This window comes from Coturnix japonica, chromosome 4, assembly GCF_001577835.2.
Source record: "Coturnix japonica isolate 7356 chromosome 4, Coturnix japonica 2.1, whole genome shotgun sequence".
Lineage (NCBI taxonomy): Eukaryota > Metazoa > Chordata > Aves > Galliformes > Phasianidae > Coturnix > Coturnix japonica.
In genome coordinates this window covers 4,038,012-4,055,866 of record NC_029519.1, presented here as the reverse complement: position 1 = coordinate 4,055,866, position 17,855 = coordinate 4,038,012, and the positions used below count along the sequence as shown (strand labels likewise).

The 17,855-nt window shown below is 46.3% G+C and overlaps 2 protein-coding genes across 6 annotated transcripts in view; one reads left to right on the top strand and one right to left on the bottom strand.

The window, feature by feature from the left end:
• The first annotated feature begins 116 nt into the window (after nucleotides 1-116).
• MMGT1 (membrane magnesium transporter 1) lies at nucleotides 117-4,544 on the top strand. The gene is made up of 4 exons (XM_015860303.1): nucleotides 117-253; nucleotides 402-454; nucleotides 1,180-1,283; nucleotides 2,459-4,544. Exons 1-4 carry the CDS (start codon nucleotides 172-174, stop codon nucleotides 2,619-2,621), a joined length of 402 nt encoding a protein of 133 aa, XP_015715789.1. The 5' UTR covers nucleotides 117-171; the 3' UTR covers nucleotides 2,622-4,544.
• Nucleotides 4,545-12,730: 8,186 nt separating this feature from the next.
• The window catches only part of LOC107312689 (integrator complex subunit 6-like), a 29,686-nt gene continuing 24,561 nt past the window's right edge, over nucleotides 12,731-17,855 (bottom strand). For 3 of the 5 annotated variants that reach the window (XM_015860325.2, XM_015860326.2, XM_015860327.2), the window contains 5 exons: nucleotides 17,273-17,415; nucleotides 16,850-17,081; nucleotides 15,658-16,050; nucleotides 14,177-14,270; nucleotides 12,731-13,748 (listed from right to left, as the gene is read on the bottom strand). In XM_015860325.2, coding sequence (XP_015715811.1) covers nucleotides 13,649-13,748; nucleotides 14,177-14,270; nucleotides 15,658-16,050; nucleotides 16,850-17,081; nucleotides 17,273-17,415 — 962 coding nt within the window. In that variant the 3' untranslated portion in view covers nucleotides 12,731-13,648. The remainder of the gene's footprint in view (nucleotides 13,749-14,176; nucleotides 14,271-15,657; nucleotides 16,051-16,849; nucleotides 17,082-17,272; nucleotides 17,416-17,855) is intronic. The other 2 variants (XR_001554551.2, XR_001554552.2) reach the window with 2 other exon arrangements.

The window sequence follows — 17,855 nt, the reverse complement described above, 5'->3', positions numbered from 1 at the left end:
GCGGGACGGGGGGCGGAGGGGTCGCGTGGGAGCGGGGCGACAGGGGGAACGGGCCGAGAACGGGGACACGGGAACCGAGCGGGGTGCGGCTGCCCGGCCTGCCCCGCCCGGCCGTGCCGTCATCACCCCGCGCCCGCTGGGGGCGGCCCTGGCGGCGGCGCGGCGGGCAGGATGGCGGCCGCCTCGCTGTGGAAGGGGCTGGTGGGGATCGGCCTGTTCGCGCTGGCACACGCGGCATTCTCGGCGGCACAGCGTGAGTGTGCGGGGATGGAGCGGGGGGCGGCGGGGATACGGGGGGAATCCGGGCCGGGCCGCGGCGCTGCGGGGCGGGGGGAGCTCGGGGCCGGGTGGGCCGGGAGGGCCGGATCCGTGCTGGACGTTCCGCGCTTTGTGTGTTGCAGATCGATCCTACATGCGGCTGACGGAGAAGGAGGACGAGACGCTTCCCATAGATGTAAGTTGGGGTTGGCTGGGAGGCGCGGTGCCGTTTGGATGGCTGGGTCTGTGTTGTGCTGCTGTAGGCAGGGATCTGCGGTGAGCAGCTTTGAGGTTACCCTTAATTCAGGTTTCATGTGATGAAATGAAGGTGATTTCTGCATCCCCGCATCTGCAGCTGTGTCAGCACAGCCTGGCCCAGGCCTCCCTCTGCTCCCCCCTGTCCTGACACCTCTCACACAGCCTGAGCCCCACACAGCTGCTGCCCTCAGCTCTGCAGCATAAACACCGTCCTCCCTCTGGCTCTTGTTGGCTGACGTTTGTTTATATGGCCCTGTGCCCGTTTGATGCCAGCACAACCTGTTTCTGAAGGGCCTTCTGTATTTCATTTCTTTTTTTAAACTCCCCTTCTGTTCTGGCTTTGTTTAACCTCAAAGGTGAGGAGGTGCTTACCCACCTCCCCTCTGCACAGCTACTGTTGGCCACTGACACGCTTCTCTGAACGAACATCAGATCCTTGTGTGCGTTACAACAGCGTGTTGTTGTGCAGGTCTCCCCGTGGAGCTGTGTGAATCAGTGCAGTTCATGCAGCACAGACAGGCCGTCAGGTGCTGTGAGCTTTTGACTTTGCCATTGAATAGTCACTGGATGAAAAGTGCAGGAGATGCTGTTTGAAAGATGAGATTTTGTTATCACTAAGAACATTTAGTAATCGATGTGTTGCGTTGTTCCCCTCTCTTACAGATAGTTCTTCAGACTCTGTTAGCCTTTGCAGTTACCTGCTATGGGATAGTACATATCGCAGGAGAATTTAAAGACATGGATGCCACTTCAGAACTAAAAAATAAGTATGTTTTATTTCTTCTCATAACCACACACATCCATTACGCTCTGTGCAAACCGGGCACATCTGCAAAGTGGCAGCATCAGGCTTGGCCTCTCCTTAGCTCAGTTGTTTCACACAAACAGCTGTGATGCACAGGATCAGTCCTATCTGGGGAAGCCAATAACACATGGAACTAAAGGCAGAGTTAGATAACTGGAACAGATTAAATACATTTTTCCCTTTGCTTCTCCTATTCCAAAACCCTGCTGTGCAGAAATGTTTGCCTGGGAAGTAAGAGCTCAGCAGTCACAGAGCGCTGTTATGAGGCAGTCTCAGATATCACAGGGCTGTGCTGTTTATGGCTTCTTCACAGCAAAAGCTTGCGCTGTTTGAACCTCACAGTGAAATGTCCCAGGCAGAATGACAGATTTCTGCGGATTTCAAGAAAATATGGAACTTTGAATTGAGATTTTGATAAGGATCTGAAGGTTGGGTGGTAGAGGTGGCCTTTCTGGCCAGTCCCATAAACGTAAGAGAATATGGAAACAAAACAAGTTGATGTTGTGATAGCTTTGCTTCATAGCATTTATCTGAAACCCTGAAGTTCAGACATAGAAAGGAATTGGAAACTGACAGTGTTATAAATCATGGGGCTGTCACTTGTGTACGTGCAAATAATCATCCACAGATCTGCCTCTAAGCTCAGGGGAGGAAAGCGAAATTTGACAGCAGTATGGGCAGCCTGTGCAAATTGAACAAAGCAGGATCTTGTCAGGCACCTTGGCTCTGTATTTCATGGAATGGCTGGGGTTGGAGGGGACCTTAAAGATCATCTGGTTCCAAGCTGAGCTCCCCCCACCAGCTCAGGCTGCCCAGGGTCCCATCCAGCCCAGCCTTGAACACGTCCAGGGATGGGGCACACACAGTTCTCTGGGCAGCAGCATAGGGCCTCATTGCCCTCCAATTAAAAACTTCCTCCTGACATCTCACCTAAATATCCCCTTTTAGTTTGAAGCCATTCCCCCTTGTCCTGTTTTCTCCGTCTTGGTTTAGAAAACATATGGAGTGAGCACGGCCTTCCTGAGCTTTGTATTTGAAACTTGCATTGCTTTGTAAAAGCTGGAACAACCCAGGCTGAGTCTTCAACTCCAGCCCTAAAACATTTATTAACACTGACTTTCTGCCTTTCCTTTGAAGGACATTTGACACGTTAAGGAACCATCCATCTTTTTACGTATTTAATCATCGTGGTAGAGTATTGTTCCAGTCCCCAGACACAGTGAATTCTTCTTCAAACCAAGATGCTTTGTCATCCAGCTCCTCACTGAAATATAGAAAACTCGAACCTCTGCGCCGCTAAGACTTGGACAGATTCTAACAGTACTCCAGGACGCTGAGCTGTAATATTGAAGTCGGGGATGTAAACACTTGTTTTTTTAATTTCTGGAGCAGTATTTATATTGATCTTCCAGACTTTATAAAGTATATATATATATACATATATATATATAAAAAAACTAAGGACCTTCTTTGTACGCTGTTAATGAAATCGAATTGGCAATGCGGTGTAAATTATTCTACAGTTACGCTGTGAAACACATCTTCAAACTTTCACATACAACCAAAGCTGCAGGTAACTTAACTTCAGCTACAACAAAAACCAGGCTAGTTTGTCCCACCCTTACTGCTCTTTGTTAAGGGGGAGCGTTGCAGCGCTGTTTATTCTCTCTGTTTGCTTGCACTACAGTTTATAGAACTCCTTCAGAAATACTGTGTGCGCTGCATTGCTCACCGGCACTATAAGGGCAGCGTTTCCTGTTCCTACAGCGCCACAGAGACCTGCGCGGTGTAGGTACAGGAAGCCAGAACGGCTGCATTTGGTTTTATGATACCAGAGAGTAGTTTCGTGAAGGGTTTGGTTTGGGGCTTTTTTTTCCTCCCCCCTTAATGGTTCATTATCACACGATTTCCTTGTTGCCCACCTTTCTTTAAAAGCAAGCTGTCCCACGTTGCCCCCATTTACCTGGGATGTGGCTGTTCAGTTGGTGCCCACGTGGCAGAGGCAGCGCACTGCTGATCACATCCATCATCTGCTGTGCTCACTTTGCTCACCCAGTGCATTTTCATTCTGTGACTGTGAGTACAGACAGCTGAATGGTGTGTTAGTGCCTCAGAACGGTACCAGCTCCCATTTTCTGTGAGGTATTTAAGTGTCAGTAAGCAGCATCCCTTCTGTAAAGGTTACAAGGGCAAGGTCCAGCAGCTGTATCTGTTTACTGGCATTAATACAGTACAGGTATCCAGCTAATTATAGTGCAGTCCCCCCTTTTCTGTCTAAAGAGCCATTAAAATCAATTTCTTTTTCTAGCTGAGCCCTTTGGTGATTTAAAATGACCGTCTTGATTGCGTTTATTAGGACAGATGATACAGTCCTAAACTACCGACTTCTAAATTATGATCTCCTCTCTGGGGCTGAATCAGTGCTAACGTTTTCCTTGGTCTGGCATTTCATTCCAGCAGCAGAACACTCTTCTCCCACCCACCTGGCACAGCAAGGAGAGGGCAGTGCGAGATACTGTTGGGGCCAACTAGAACTTTGCATAGTCTGAGGCTGGTGTCTCACTGCCTCTGTGCGATGTCAGCCTTTTGTCCTAACACCTGTTTTTTAAACAGCTAAGAAACGTCAAAGGCAAAAAGCTTAGCAAAACTACTGTGTAAAGTGATAGAAAGTAGAGCTCTTTCTAGCTCTCCCCATCCTATGGATCGGGTGCCCCAGTGCTAGAGCAATACCCGTAGCTGCTGCTCTACAATCACCCTGAAACATCTGGGTTTGGTAGGAAGGGGTTACTCTGCCAATTAAAACCTTCAGTGTTCTGGTTCCCCCCCCTAGCTGGTGTCAGGGAGGGAAAATGAGGCCGAAGGTCTGTAACCAATGTACCAGACTGATCCTGCAGCTGTGGTTGGCGGTGAGCCATTGGGAGAGGGTATCTTAGAGCAAGGCTGCTCACTTATATGTCTAAGAAGCCCCATTCGTGCTCTGGTAAGGCTACGCAGGCCTGTCCAAGGTGGGTGGTGCTGCCATCTGACAGTTCTAAGTCATTCGTGGAGAAAAACATCAGTTCCTCAGCTGTGATTCGTGCTGGGAGCACCTTGTTGGCTGCACCAGGTCGCTGTGGTGTGACAAGTAGCCTTACTCTTCAGCAGCAATGGTGTACAAAGCTGTACAAACTATTTTTTCTTATTGATCTCGCAACGTCCAATAAAAACTGATATCTTAAAAGCGTTTGGGAGTGGTCTTTTTATTTCTCACCTGGATCCTGCTGCAGGAAATCCCCGGTGAGGGTGTATTGAAGTGACTGTACCAACAGTAAGTGATCTTGCCTTCATTATGGCAGCTCTGTGTGAAAGTCCATCTGGCCCTGTGTTCATTACTGGGCAATAAGATCAGTGTATGGAGTGAAAATAACATGCTGCAAGGGGCTAAGGAAGACACGTTGGATGGAAATGTTACTGGCCTGTGGTTTTCTGCTCTGGCAGACCTTAACCAACATATCTTCTGCCTTCTGTTTAACCATAGCAAAGGCTTTCCTAGCCCTGCCTACCCACAAGGACAGGCTCCAGCAAGGGCTGCTATTGCAACAGCTGCTGGGGGAACATACGGGCTGCTTCCAGGCTGGAGGTAGTTCCAATCACAGACTTGAGCAAGATCCCTTTGCGCTGCCTGCTCTGCTTTTCTTCTGGGGAATGCTGGAAAGGTGTCAAAACAGAGGAGCTTGCTTAACTACAGAGCAAAGAAAGCAGCAGACTCACCCTTCATCTGCTTCCTGTGCTGCCACAGCTGTCTGCATCCGGCACCAGATACAAGGGTGCAAAAGCCAGGAATAGGTGTCTTAAAGCAGCTTAACCCGCTCCCAAGGATGGAAGTTCCTCACAGATAAGCCAGCCTTCTTCAAAAGCAAACATAAATGGTGCCAACAGCCCCTTAGATGAGACCAAATAGGAAGAGTTTCAGCCTCACCCAACACTATTCTACCGCCTTCAACTGATTTGGCTGCAGGATGCGATGTTTTTACTACATTAAGTCCTAAAAATATAGAGGATCTGCATTCATTGTGTCACAGGCCATTCACCTCCAGGGCTAGGGGATCTCTGGTGGAGAGCTCTGTGCTCTAAGAGGGGTCGGGGAGGGCAGAACTGCAGCACCTCTTCTGAAGATGACTTCACTGGCACACGTTTGTTCCAAGTCCGGTTGCCACAAAGGTCTCCCCCCATCCCTCAGTGGGAGCTGGATCCTGCAGTTCCCCACATGCAATTCCTGCTGTCCCCAGGCCTGGTAGGCAGCCAGCGCCCAGAGGAAGGGCACAGAAAAGCTGTTCTGAATGTTAAACAAGTAGAAAACGTTGGGGTACCGGCTTTCCTCAGCCACAACCAGCAGCAAAGGCAAAACTCCTCTTGGCTGCTTGGCCTTGAGGGTCACCTTGGAGCCTTCACTACCTGGGGGAGAACTGCAGCGTGCACAGATCCGGCACCCCAGCAGGTAAAGGCCTGAAAATCAGTCCAACGTTCGTCTCAGTGACACAACGTCCTTTCAAAACGCTTCAGACTGCAACAAAAGCCATATCCTTTAAATGGCAGCTAATTCATTTTCCTGTCCTGCTAACTTAATCCGTTTTCCAGCCAAGAAAGGCAAACTGGAGTTCACGGAGCAGTGAGGCAGCCCAGAGCCTGGCAGCGAGCAGGAGGGCTGTCAGGAGCACAGAAAGCAGGAGCACAGAACACGAGCCCCTGAGCACTTTGGCAGGGGTGCAGGCTGTGCCGTGTCACACTTGATCAGGCCATTTTTAAAGGAAGGAAGGGGGGAAAAAGGGTAAAATATTACCCAAGCAATGGCTCGTCCTACACCAGTGGGTCCATGGGAACACACGGAGCTCCAATGCAATCAACGCAGCCAGGCAGTGCCCTCCTGCCCTTGCTGGTGCTGCTGAACCTGTTTCCCAAGGATTAGCTGCAGGCCTTCCAGATCTAAAACAGAAAAATCTTCCCCCTCCTCCCCCAAGAATTTTCAGCTGTGTGCTTTAGGGAAGTTCAGGGCCAGCCATGCAAGGCCAGAGCTGACGTGCTCAGAGCCCCAGGGCCCCAAGAGGGCTCTGCTGCAGTGAGGCAGGGATCTACGCCTTGTGCTGGGTGCACCAGTGCAGAGAACAGACACAAGTGGCTGGCAGCCCTCTGCTGCATACCAACACGTGCCCAGGGACCTCAGTGCAACCACTGTGACTTCAGCCACAGCCCCACCACCATCATCACTTGGAAGCTCTTCTGCTTGTGTTGCTGCCGCGGTCCCCACCTGAAGAGCACAGCCCCAGAAGGATCACAAAGAAAAGCTGCAGCGACAGACCTACATATCCTCTGGGGTACAACAGGGCTGGTTAACAGACCTGAATGTAGTGCAGGCACAGCCAGCAATGCTGCTGCTTGGGTTTGGCCAGAGCTGACAGCAGAGGACAACCTCTGAAAGGGACGGTGGGAGAGATGCCCTTTCACCCTGCGCAACATGAACAGTGCTCACTTCTTGCAGTACGGGGAGGGCTGCAAGGCTTTCTCCTCTCTGCCCTTGATTCTCACACCAAGAGGGAGCTGCACAGCTCTGAAGAGCTCAAACCTGCAATGTTCCCAGCAGCTGGGACACTCAGCAGGGATCAGCTGACACACAAGTGGGGACGGAAGCCCTGGAAAAAGCAAGGTGAGTCACTGCAGATGTGGTTCCAGAGGAGCAGGAGGGCACAGATGCCCACCAGCCCAAAACCACAACCCCGGCTGGCAATGGGAACGAGCACGCAGCCTCCCAGAGACAGGCCTGGCTCAGGTTTGCACCCATCTCAGACAGACAGACATCTCTGGGCACAGATGTCCAAGGATGAATAGAGCTTTAACTGGCATTTTCAAACTCCCACGGGTTTCCTACTGTGACAAGAGCAGTCCCCTCCATGTCCTTGCTCGCTCCTGCCTCAACGTGGTGAGCACACCAAGTCCCGAGGTGCAATGCAGGCCCTAGGAAGGAAAGTGCTCTGTGGTTACACCTGCGTGAACGCAGCATTTTGCAGCTGGAACCCAGGCAGCTCTCAGTTGCCCTGTGAAGTCAGAGCCTGCTCGGGGCTGCGTTGCACTCACTTATGGAAAAAGCCAGAGCCCAGCCTACCCAGCAGCAGCTTCCTTTCTCAGCCCGGGCTGTGACTCACCACAGACCGCCTTCCCCATGGGGAACACGCTGCCAGCTCCCTGCCCTCACCTCACCTCACCTGCAGCAGGTGAAGCTCCCTGCCCAGGGCAGCACTGAGCCCCTGCACGCCCTGCCTGCACCCAGCCCCAGGCGAGGGAATGGTGCTGCCGCAGCATTTCAAGTACACTGAGTTTGTATTCCTGCTCTTCACCACTCCTCCTGCGGAAGGACTTGCTGAATGTGATGTATTTCAAATGGCCTTTTCTAGAGCTCGCCAGTCTCCCACTATCTCCTCTCCCACTAATGACTACTTTGGATCGTGGCTTCTATGCTCTGCCCGCTGCTTGTTGGCAGAGGAGAAAGCACCAAATCCAGGGATGCCAGAGGAAATTAAAACACATTTTTATAACAGCTGAGAAAGACAAGGTGCAGGAGCAGCTCAGACCAGCCTATGGACTTTGGACACACCTCTGCAGCCCTCCTCCCTCCCACCGTCCCAGCCCCATCTCTCTACTCAGCCCCATTGACAGCAATGGGTCCTGCAGTCTGCATGCTGCCCTACGGTGGGATTTCCAACACCAGGGAAAGAATTCAGCGTATGAGACCAAATTAGGGCATGGATTTGATCATCTCTGCTAGTGACACGCAGTACGACCTTGGGTAAGTCCCTCCATCCATCTCTTAAGATGCTCTCGGAGGAGTGCCATGACACCCTACTGAGCAGCCCAAGAAGCCCTTGAGATAGTCTGTCTCTCTTCCAAAATACCCAACCGCAGATGAACTGGAACAATCTGAGTTTTCAGTTCTGCAAGAAACTGGGATCCGAGCTGCTCTCAGATCAGCCACTTAAATGCCATCGAAGCTGAACATGCCAGCTGTGCACAAAGGATTGTAATACGCTGTAAGGACTGGAAAATAGCTTCAAGAAGTGATGTTATTTTTCTATGGCTGGGATGCCACTGTCGAGCAGCTGCATTATAAGAGTCTGCAATCAGCAAAAATTGTATCACTTTTCAGTCCTGAGCAGGAAGGCTCATTGTTACTCCTGTCCGACTTATAAAAGCAGCCTCGAGCCCTGAGGTCCCCATTACCAACAACTACTACAGCAAGAACTGACAAAGCCTTCAGCATCCCGTGCTCAGAGCCCAGCTACGCCAACCACTGTAACAAGCTGTGCGCACAGCACCTGCCCACACCACTACCACCACCTCAAGAGACAGCGTTTGCCTTCCTACAAACCCAGCAAAAGCTGCTGCCCACTGCCCAACACCCAGCGTGCTCACTGTCTGCACCCAGCCACTGTCCATCCATCAGCCCATGCAGCAGGATGGCTGCAGGGCATGCTCCCTCCCTGCAGGCCGGAGCACAGTGACAAGAGGGAAAGCCTTCCAACCACATCCCTCCTGAAGGATGGAATGGCTCTGTGATACATTCTATATAAAACTGCTTGCATGAGGAGTGGCAGTGACTGAAATGACAGCAAAAATGCCAAGGATTCAGCTGCTTCCATTGCTGCTGGAGCTGATCCCGGAATCAAAAATAGCTGCAAAGCTCCCCTTGCAGATGTGGAGATAAAACTTCCCCCGGCTCTCGAAAAACAAATAAATCTGCAGCAAAAATCCGACTGGGGGTTTCCATTCCAGCGTGTTTCCCAGACCAAGCTGTTCCCCTCAGCTTCACCAGAAACTGTGCGCACTCTTTGGTACAAGTTCAAAAACACGGACGGCAGCTTCTTTAGCAGCTCCCAACTCATGTTAAAGGCTCCTTTTCTTTACACCGTATCAGCAGTCCCTGTTCCAGGAAAACCCACACACGGCTGCCAACCCAGGGCAGGCAGACGCTGCGATGTTGCTTCACCACACCTGAAAACAGCCTCCACTGAGCTGACCACAAGGTTGTACCAACACTTCAGTCTCTTCCACAGCACACTATTCTCCTGAAATCTCAACAACCAGCTGCTAAAGTCACCACATCTGCACTCCCAGCACTAAGAAGAGTATCCTATGCTTCTTAAATAAGGCATGAAGCAGAAAAGAAACAAAACTGGCTTTTACAACACCCAAGAGGCTGCTGCCTTTCCCACCAGCTCTATCAAACCCTGTACTTGCACTCACTGATGGACAACACCAGGGTTCTTGCAGAACTCCATGCTGCATTAGCTACCACCAAGAGACAGCTGCCAGCATCATCGACACACGAGAGAAGAAAAGCATCAACACAAAGCCAAGCCAGCAAGGCACTTCCAGGGATGAAGTAAACGTGATCATTTGCAGCTGGACTGGAATGGCCCAGTAAATCAGACACATTCGGTGGTTCTGGTTCAGTTTTCCCCACCTGCAATGCCACCGTTAGGCAAGGCAGTCAAAAAGCTGATGGCAGGATTCAGGTTTAAAAGCACAACTTAACAACTCTTGCGGGCCACAAGTTTTAATCCCAAAGCATTCTCGTCCTGTTTCTTCCTTTTCCACTTGAGACTTCAGAGCTTGTTTTCGCAGACCTGAAAGTAGTAGCTCCATTTAAACCCACTGACTAACATCCTTCCTTCAGATCTCTGCCAAATGCTGTTATTGCCAGATTTGAGGTGTCTATGGCCTCATTTCCAGCTTAACTAGGTTGCATATTCTTCAGGACAAGTGCTCCAGAGCCCGTTTGCTAAAGGTGTGATATCGCCATGCTGGCTGTTATGAAACACTCCAGTACAGCTTTACGAACTCTCATGGTGTGTTTCCATTAGGCAATCCATTTCCACTCTTATTTTTTCCATCAGAAGCTTCTGAGCAGATACTAAAGAAGCAAAAATTCAATACACTGCATGACTGCCATTTCAGGCAGCCAGCTGACAGGCAGGACCCAGAGAAAACTAGCAGGAGAAAAAGTAAATTACTTTTTCCTGTAAAGGGAGATATGAAACCTCTTAACCATTGCAAAACCAAGTATAGCTGAGCAACAGCCTCTCCGGCTGTTATTTGGGGTGATGACAGTCACCTTCTGACATAGGCTAGGCCTGGGGAAGAATACGTCCCTGCACATCATAAATGTACAGCACACAATCTAGGAACAGAAGCACCTCAGAGTAACCTGCCATCAGCGTGTGGGCCCTGGGAGCAGCCAGGCTGCAGGCTCACCTTAGGAAAGAGGAAAACATCGTGTTTATAAGAGAAGAATAAAGACAACAAGCACTGAGGACGCCCAACTAGGGTCCTGAAATGGGAAAAGCAGAACACATAGAGATATCGGGACACCAGAGCACCACACAGCTCTTCCACCTTCAGCAGGATGATGCACTGTTAATTCAGCCTATTGAACAACGCTCCTCATAGAAAACACAGCAAACTGTAGCTGCGTTGTTTTTTCTTTCCCTAACATTTCACCTTAGATGCACTGCATTATTTCCATCTCGTACAAGGGCTCAACAAACACAAAGCACATACAGCTTTCCAAATCCCATCTACAGACACATTCCCACTTCCCAGCCTGTGCCTGTTTCCTGATCCTATGGGACACTCCTGCTGCTCAGAAGCCAACCAGACACTCGGTAACACAGCTGCAGGGGTCATGGTCTCCACGCACCAGAAGGAAGGTCTGACACCAGCACAACCCTTCCTGGCTGTCCCAGTTGAACATCAAAGGGAATTGTGCTATTTGAAAGCCATTTTTTCAATGCATTTGCCACCCACGTCAAACAAGGTTGTTTGTTTTACAAAGGATTCTGTTAAGATCGTCTTTAACACAATAACAACATCCACTGGCTTCCTAAGCAAACAACTTTCACTTTGTGCTCCATTTGGGATGTGTGCATTCAGAGTTTTCTTCATCTTTTCATTGACACAATCCATGAAGATGGCATGTCTTCCTTCTGTCTTATGAAGATTCATGTTCAGTTCAGTGTAAAGCTTCTTCTCTGACGTTCTCACCCAAATTCATTTTATTCAGATAAAAGAACGGTGAGGTAAGGAAAGCTTCTCACTGTGACGTGGTATAGATTATTCTGTAGTTCCTGTGCATTTTCTGATGTACACGTTTCCAAACAAGGTCACCATCTCCCTGTAACTGATTTGGCAGCCAACAGTATCACAGATCAAAAGAGTACGTTCAGATACTACACAAACAAAGTCACCAGCTAAAAAACCCTGCCTCTGCTCCAGGACCAGGAAAGAAAATTAAGTAAGAATTAACTAGAAGAAGGCCATCTCCTCTTACCACCAAAACAGCATAATCACACAACTGTGCACTTCAAAACCACATACATGCAGTACGTGGGACCTACTGTAAATAAATTCCATCTCAAGAGTCCAACATTAGGCATGGGAGGCCCATTGCAGTGACATACAACTTTCACACAGTGATTCTGAAGAGATGAATCCCAATTTGCATCACTCATCTCTGAGGCATTACTGTATCTTTTAACAATATCTCCAACTGTACAGATAAATAACAGCTAAGAGTTTACAGTAACTTCTTTCCCTCTATCACTTCATCCACATGACACTGTAACAGAGTTGCGGCTGCTGGAATTTATTTCCTTTTTGAATCTCACTGGTATAATTCCAACGTTCAAACTACCTCTTCCTGAGGGACACGGCTGCTTCAGAGAAGGAAAATACACCTCGCAGGCTGGCTAGTACTGAAAACACCAGTAGGAACACAAGTTCAGGTCACCAACTTTTATCTGTTTCCCTGCCTCTTGTGCTGACAGATCAAGTAGAACCCTTCGGATATTCACAGCACTTCATAAGGAGCTTGTTCACGAGCACAACTTCATCCTGTCTTTTAAAACAAAGCTGTTAAAAGGATCAGGGGACGTTTTTGTAGGTGAATAGCTGAAAATACAGAGTTATCTGAAGAGCCACCTACAACTGGAATCTTACTGGTGCTGTTAAAAGGAAGAATCAAATTACATGCAGCTGCTTCAGTCTTCTTTGCATGTTCTGTGAATGTAAGATTACCTTTTGACAAGAGGAACAGAGGAGAGGATACCAAGTCAGGTAACCAAGGATTTGGTAAGACGGAACACAGTGCCTTTAATAATGAGCAGAAAGGTGCACCCTGCAGAAGCTGAACTGACTGATGGGGGCAGGCACCCCAGGCCACGTGCCATAGGAAGATAAAAACCAACACGTTCTGCAGCTATCACCATGAGCTGAGTTTGAGGGCGTGCAGAGCTGAATTACAAACATATCAGCAGTCTGTTGGTGACAGACAACTGGCGGAACTCAATGCTGCCCGCTACAGACTCCTCAGATCAGCACTTCTTAAAAATTAATAAAATGGTTTATTTTATATATACATTATGTTCCAAAAAAATTTATACAGTTAAAATATCAAATTAGTGATCTGGTAACAATACTGTTCAAAATAATCTCTTTTGTATGAACATTAAAATACACGTTTTTAAAAGCGTTTCCTTTTAGTGCTTCCAAAGCACAGCGTGTGCCAAGGCCACCTGAAGAATCTCCGTCCTCCTCACAGGATGAAAGAGAACTGAAGTCGGGGACCTGGGAAGCCTCAGGTGCACTTTCATAATGTCTGCAGACAAAACAGAAGAGAGTCTGAGGTAGATTGTTTAGTGACCATCAGGTGGTAACAGTCACAGGGCTGTCTTTAGCTTTCATTAACACAATAGCAGTTTCTTTACTCTCAATCTACACTGAATCTCAAGTTTAAAGGCATGGCTAGTAGTTCTCAGGAACAAGACCCTTGTCTCTGTGGTGGCAACATGCAATATTACCAGTGCAGGTGTTTCTGGGAGGGTTTTTTTTTGGGGGGAACACATGGGATCTCTCCACGATGCAGACAGTGTGTGCATTTGACAGTGCCCCATTTAGTGCAACCTGCTGCCTACAGCACGTAAAATGTCTAATGACAGTGTTCAAATGAGTAAATTCTCATCACCTGCAGGAGGGGCAGCAATGGTTATTTTCTTCAGCCTGTTGAGCAAATAGCACCCTCCACAGGAAAAAAGCCACACCTTTCATTGCAAATCCTTAAGGTTATAGCCCAGCTTCTGCCGATAGAGGTTCGTAAAGTTAAAGCTCCACTGCTTCTTCTCAGACTCTGACAGTAAAATCAGTTGACTGCCAAGATGGCGACGGCAACAGCTGCATTCTCTTCCACTCTTCTGCGGCACAGCAAACTCATTCCTGGTCCGTATTCGTCTGGCTGGTAAACTATTATCTACTGTTGACATGATTAACTCTGTTGGGTAGGCTGTTGAACTCTAGTTCCTCTAGTATTCTCTCTAAGTGTTGTATTAAGACACGTTTTTTAAACCTGAAGAGAAAGAAAGAAATTTAATATTATTTTTTTCCCCAAAAAAAGTAACAGTCCTACAACTCAATATTATTTAGCTATGACAAGTATCACCACCAGAGCCTCTCTTAACAGCATGGAAGAGATTCCTGTTTTTGAGGCATCGGAATGGCAAATGCAATTTAATAAATTAATACAGCCACCATTCCCAACTCAAGACAAATGCTGGGTCTTTCTTCCATAATCACCATCTTTCTGTTCTACATTTGAACTTCAGCTTATGGCCATTTACTCCAGAAAACTGACGGGCAGTTTGAAAGCTAAAACAACTACATCAATTGATATATGTCAAAATAGCACAACAAAGTAGTAGTACTGGAAATGTTTTCATTTAATTAATGTCATCAAAAGCAACTATTTATGACCGAGTCATTTTTATCTATACAAACCTTGCTGCTTCCTTGATAGCAAATTCAATGAAATACTTCTGAATTTCCATAGGTCCTTGTACCTCCTCAAGAAGAGAGAAGATTTTTTCATAATCTAAAAAAAAATAATAAAATTCAGATAGTTTAGAAATATATCCTTCAAATTCAGGTTCAATAACTCTCAACAGTCAAAGGAAACAACAAACAAAGCCCAGAGTTTCAAACCTCAGCATTCACGCTAGATAAAGCAATATCCAGCATGAACTTTGTGCACAAGAAAGCAGGTGATATCAATAATCTCAAGTGATACTGACAATCTGGTATCCAAAATGTGCTACTGAAGAATTAGGTTCTCTTAAACAAGATACAGGTAGAAATGTCAGCCCTCGAAAAAATGCAGGCTAGGTCTGACTAGTAGAGAAGACACATCACCATGGACACAGTGCCAGCACTAGTAGATGATATGAGCAAAGAGGCATCCCCTGTTTCATGCCTGCCTGCACTGTGCAGCAAGGTGCGCTACAAGTACTAATCTGCCACAGTGATTATATGTCTCAGTGAAATGCTAAGCTTTGGGAAAGCAACACAAGCTCAGAAGAAGAGTTAAGAATAGTTCATTGTATTAATTGTACTGGCGCTTGACAACACATCAGAAAAATACTCAGCATTTTAAATTGTAGAAATAACTCACTTGGATAGAGACTACATTGAGGACGTTCACAGTTTAAGAATTCAAAGATTATGCCTATGGCAAGTCCTATAGCACACATATTAGCTAGAGTTACTGTATACATAACAAAAGCCAAGGTGCCAAGTTACCTTTTCTAACAATTTAGATTCTGGGGAATTATTAAACCTCACAAGAAAATAGAGAACAAATGAATTTTAGTCTTTAGCTCTTACGAATGTTTACTACAGCACTCCATCATTAATTACGCTCTCAAACTAATAAAATATTACTGCGCCATTAACTGTAATATTCCCTTTCTAACTGTAATATTCCCTTTCTATCAATTACATTTCAAGACGTACCAACCCTCATAACTACATACACCTTTGCCCTCAATCACAAGTTCTGACAAACACAGAACAAAGTACACAGGGTATGTATATACAAGGAGCGCTGCAATAGAGGGTTAAGTCTAAGACAGCCGTTTCTGCCTGCTAGCCTTCCACTACTGAAATATCAAGTCTCATATCATTGGCAACACTTACAAAAATAAAACCTGTGAAAGTTGCCTCATAAGATACTTCTTACAACAGTTAATCTAACCTAAAGGGAAAGCAAGGTCACATGGCACTCATCTTCACAGGCACTGCTGCCAACTCACCTGCCCTCCCATTTAAGGACCTTCCTCCTTTCCTGTTACTCTTCTGCCCATATACAAGTTATCAGAAATAACTTGAAATCTGAAGTTCTACGTATTTCCAAAATAGCTTCTGACATAAAAGAAGTCTTCTCTATCCCTAGCCCACTTTTAGTATACTAATACAGAACTTACTTCTTCCAGGTTTGCGAACCTCTTTCATCACTTTAATTTTGATATCAGCATTGTTTCCCTCCAACATCATAGGTGTTATTTTAAAGGAATTTGGCACAGATTCTGATGTTGACTCCATCACTTGTTTTTGGTCGTCTGCAGCCACACCATAATTTAGAGGCCCTTGAACAAGTGCATTGGTACCCGGTTTGTGATCCAAGCCATCTTCACTTAAACAACTGAACTCATCAGGTAGAGAGTCCAAGTCATTGGGTAACATTTCATCATCTCCCATAGCAGCTGGAACAGAAGGAGCCATTTGTACAGATATGCCATCTATCTGTTTTTCCAGCAACTGACAATTTTCTGCTTTCTTCTCTCCATTACCATCTTGGACAATATTGTTAGTGGAGTCTACAAAGAAAAAAGATGTATATTATTACTGCATAATTCAGTATCAAAAGAAAAAAGGAAGTTACTCTGCAACCCTCTTTGTTTAAAGCACTGTAAAGTCGTCAGATATTGCCGAGTAACTCTTCAGAAGTTTTATCCAACAATTAAGGTAATCAAGTGAAAATTTCCCTTAGGATTGATACCATCTGACATAACCATCACAAAGCCATCATTTTCTCAATTCCTACCGCATTGCTATGACTTCTAAGTAAACTAAAATTCACAGAATCACAGAACTGCAGGGGATGGAAGGGACCTCTGGAGATCACAGAGTCCAGCCCCCACTGCTAGCTCAGCTACAGGAGGTCGCACAGGTCAGTGACCAGATGGGTCTTGAATACCTCCAGAGAAGGAGACTCCACAACTTTTCCAGGCAGCCTGTTCCAGTGCTCCGTCACTCTGACAGTAAAGGAGTTTTTCCTCCCCTAGTTCCAGCAAATAGAAGTATTCTCTTGACTCTGCTGCAATAGGTATGTAAACAGAACTGTATTTGGTTTTGCTCTCTTTCCTGACCTATCCATTCCCCACTGCAGAATACACAAATGAGAACTAAGAGCTAAAATAAAATGCATGCTAACTCCAAACCACCTTGGAGAAAGGCTTCAGAACTTTTTAATAACAGTTCATCAAATTATTGCTCATTTGGGACTTCATCAACTCTAAGATTAGCCCGTTTCACTACAACAAAAGAAATTCTATCCTAACCAACATTAAAACTTATGCACCCTTATGAATTAGCCTAGAAATATACTCAATATACCTTTATTTGTCGGTACACCTTTGAGGTTCATATGTGCTGGGGATCCAGAAGCACATGGCGGCCCTTTCCCACCAACATGATTTGTTACAACTGGTGGTGACTGTGGCCTTCTCAACAGTGGTGACATGCTACGCCTTCTTTTTAGAGATGCCGGAGTATTTGGCTCTCCAGGACGCTTAATTTTATTCTGAGGCCCAGCAACAAATTCATCTGCTTCATCTATCATCATTCCCTGGAAAAAAAAAAAAAAAAAAAAAAAAATTAAAAAACAAAATATATATATATATATATACATACAAACCATGTATATAAAACAAGTAAGAAAACATACATAATGCTTTATCAATTCCTAAATTAATTCACTCTGCAACAATTCAGGTGGCTGTCAAATAACAGTACAGCAGGTAACAAGATTCACCCTACCTTCTTATCCTGTTTGAATGGATTGCCAAATGTATGGAGCCTTCGAGGTTGATCAGGATCAAGCTCTCGGAGGGGAGAAGGCATCATTTTCAAGTATTCCTGGTAATTTCCCATTTGAGCAACAGGAACGCTGTGAAGGCAGTCTGCAGTAGAACAAGATATCTTAATGTAGTCTACCTTAAAACTAAGGCAATAAAAGCCTCATACACTTCAACTGCAAGCATCAATACTTAAGAAGTAGAAAAGTAGAAGACTACAGCTTCAGAAATAAGGTTTGTAAGATTTAAGTTTAACCGGCAAAAGAATGAAAAATAAACAAGTTCAATCTCTATTCCAACAACTGCAAATTCAGACCACCAGCACTTAATTAACAAGGGTAAAGTGACACCTGTCCTTCTCTGCTCATACCACCATCACTATAAAAACAGGTCTACTGCTATTTATTGCATGGGAAATCTCTTCCACAACATTTCTTTTTAAAACTCAAAGCAAGCACAATGCACTTCCTGCCAGAAGGCAAATGTTTCATTCTTTCCCCTTCAGAGTCTAGAAAAAGATAATGATTGACTCAATAACAGATGCA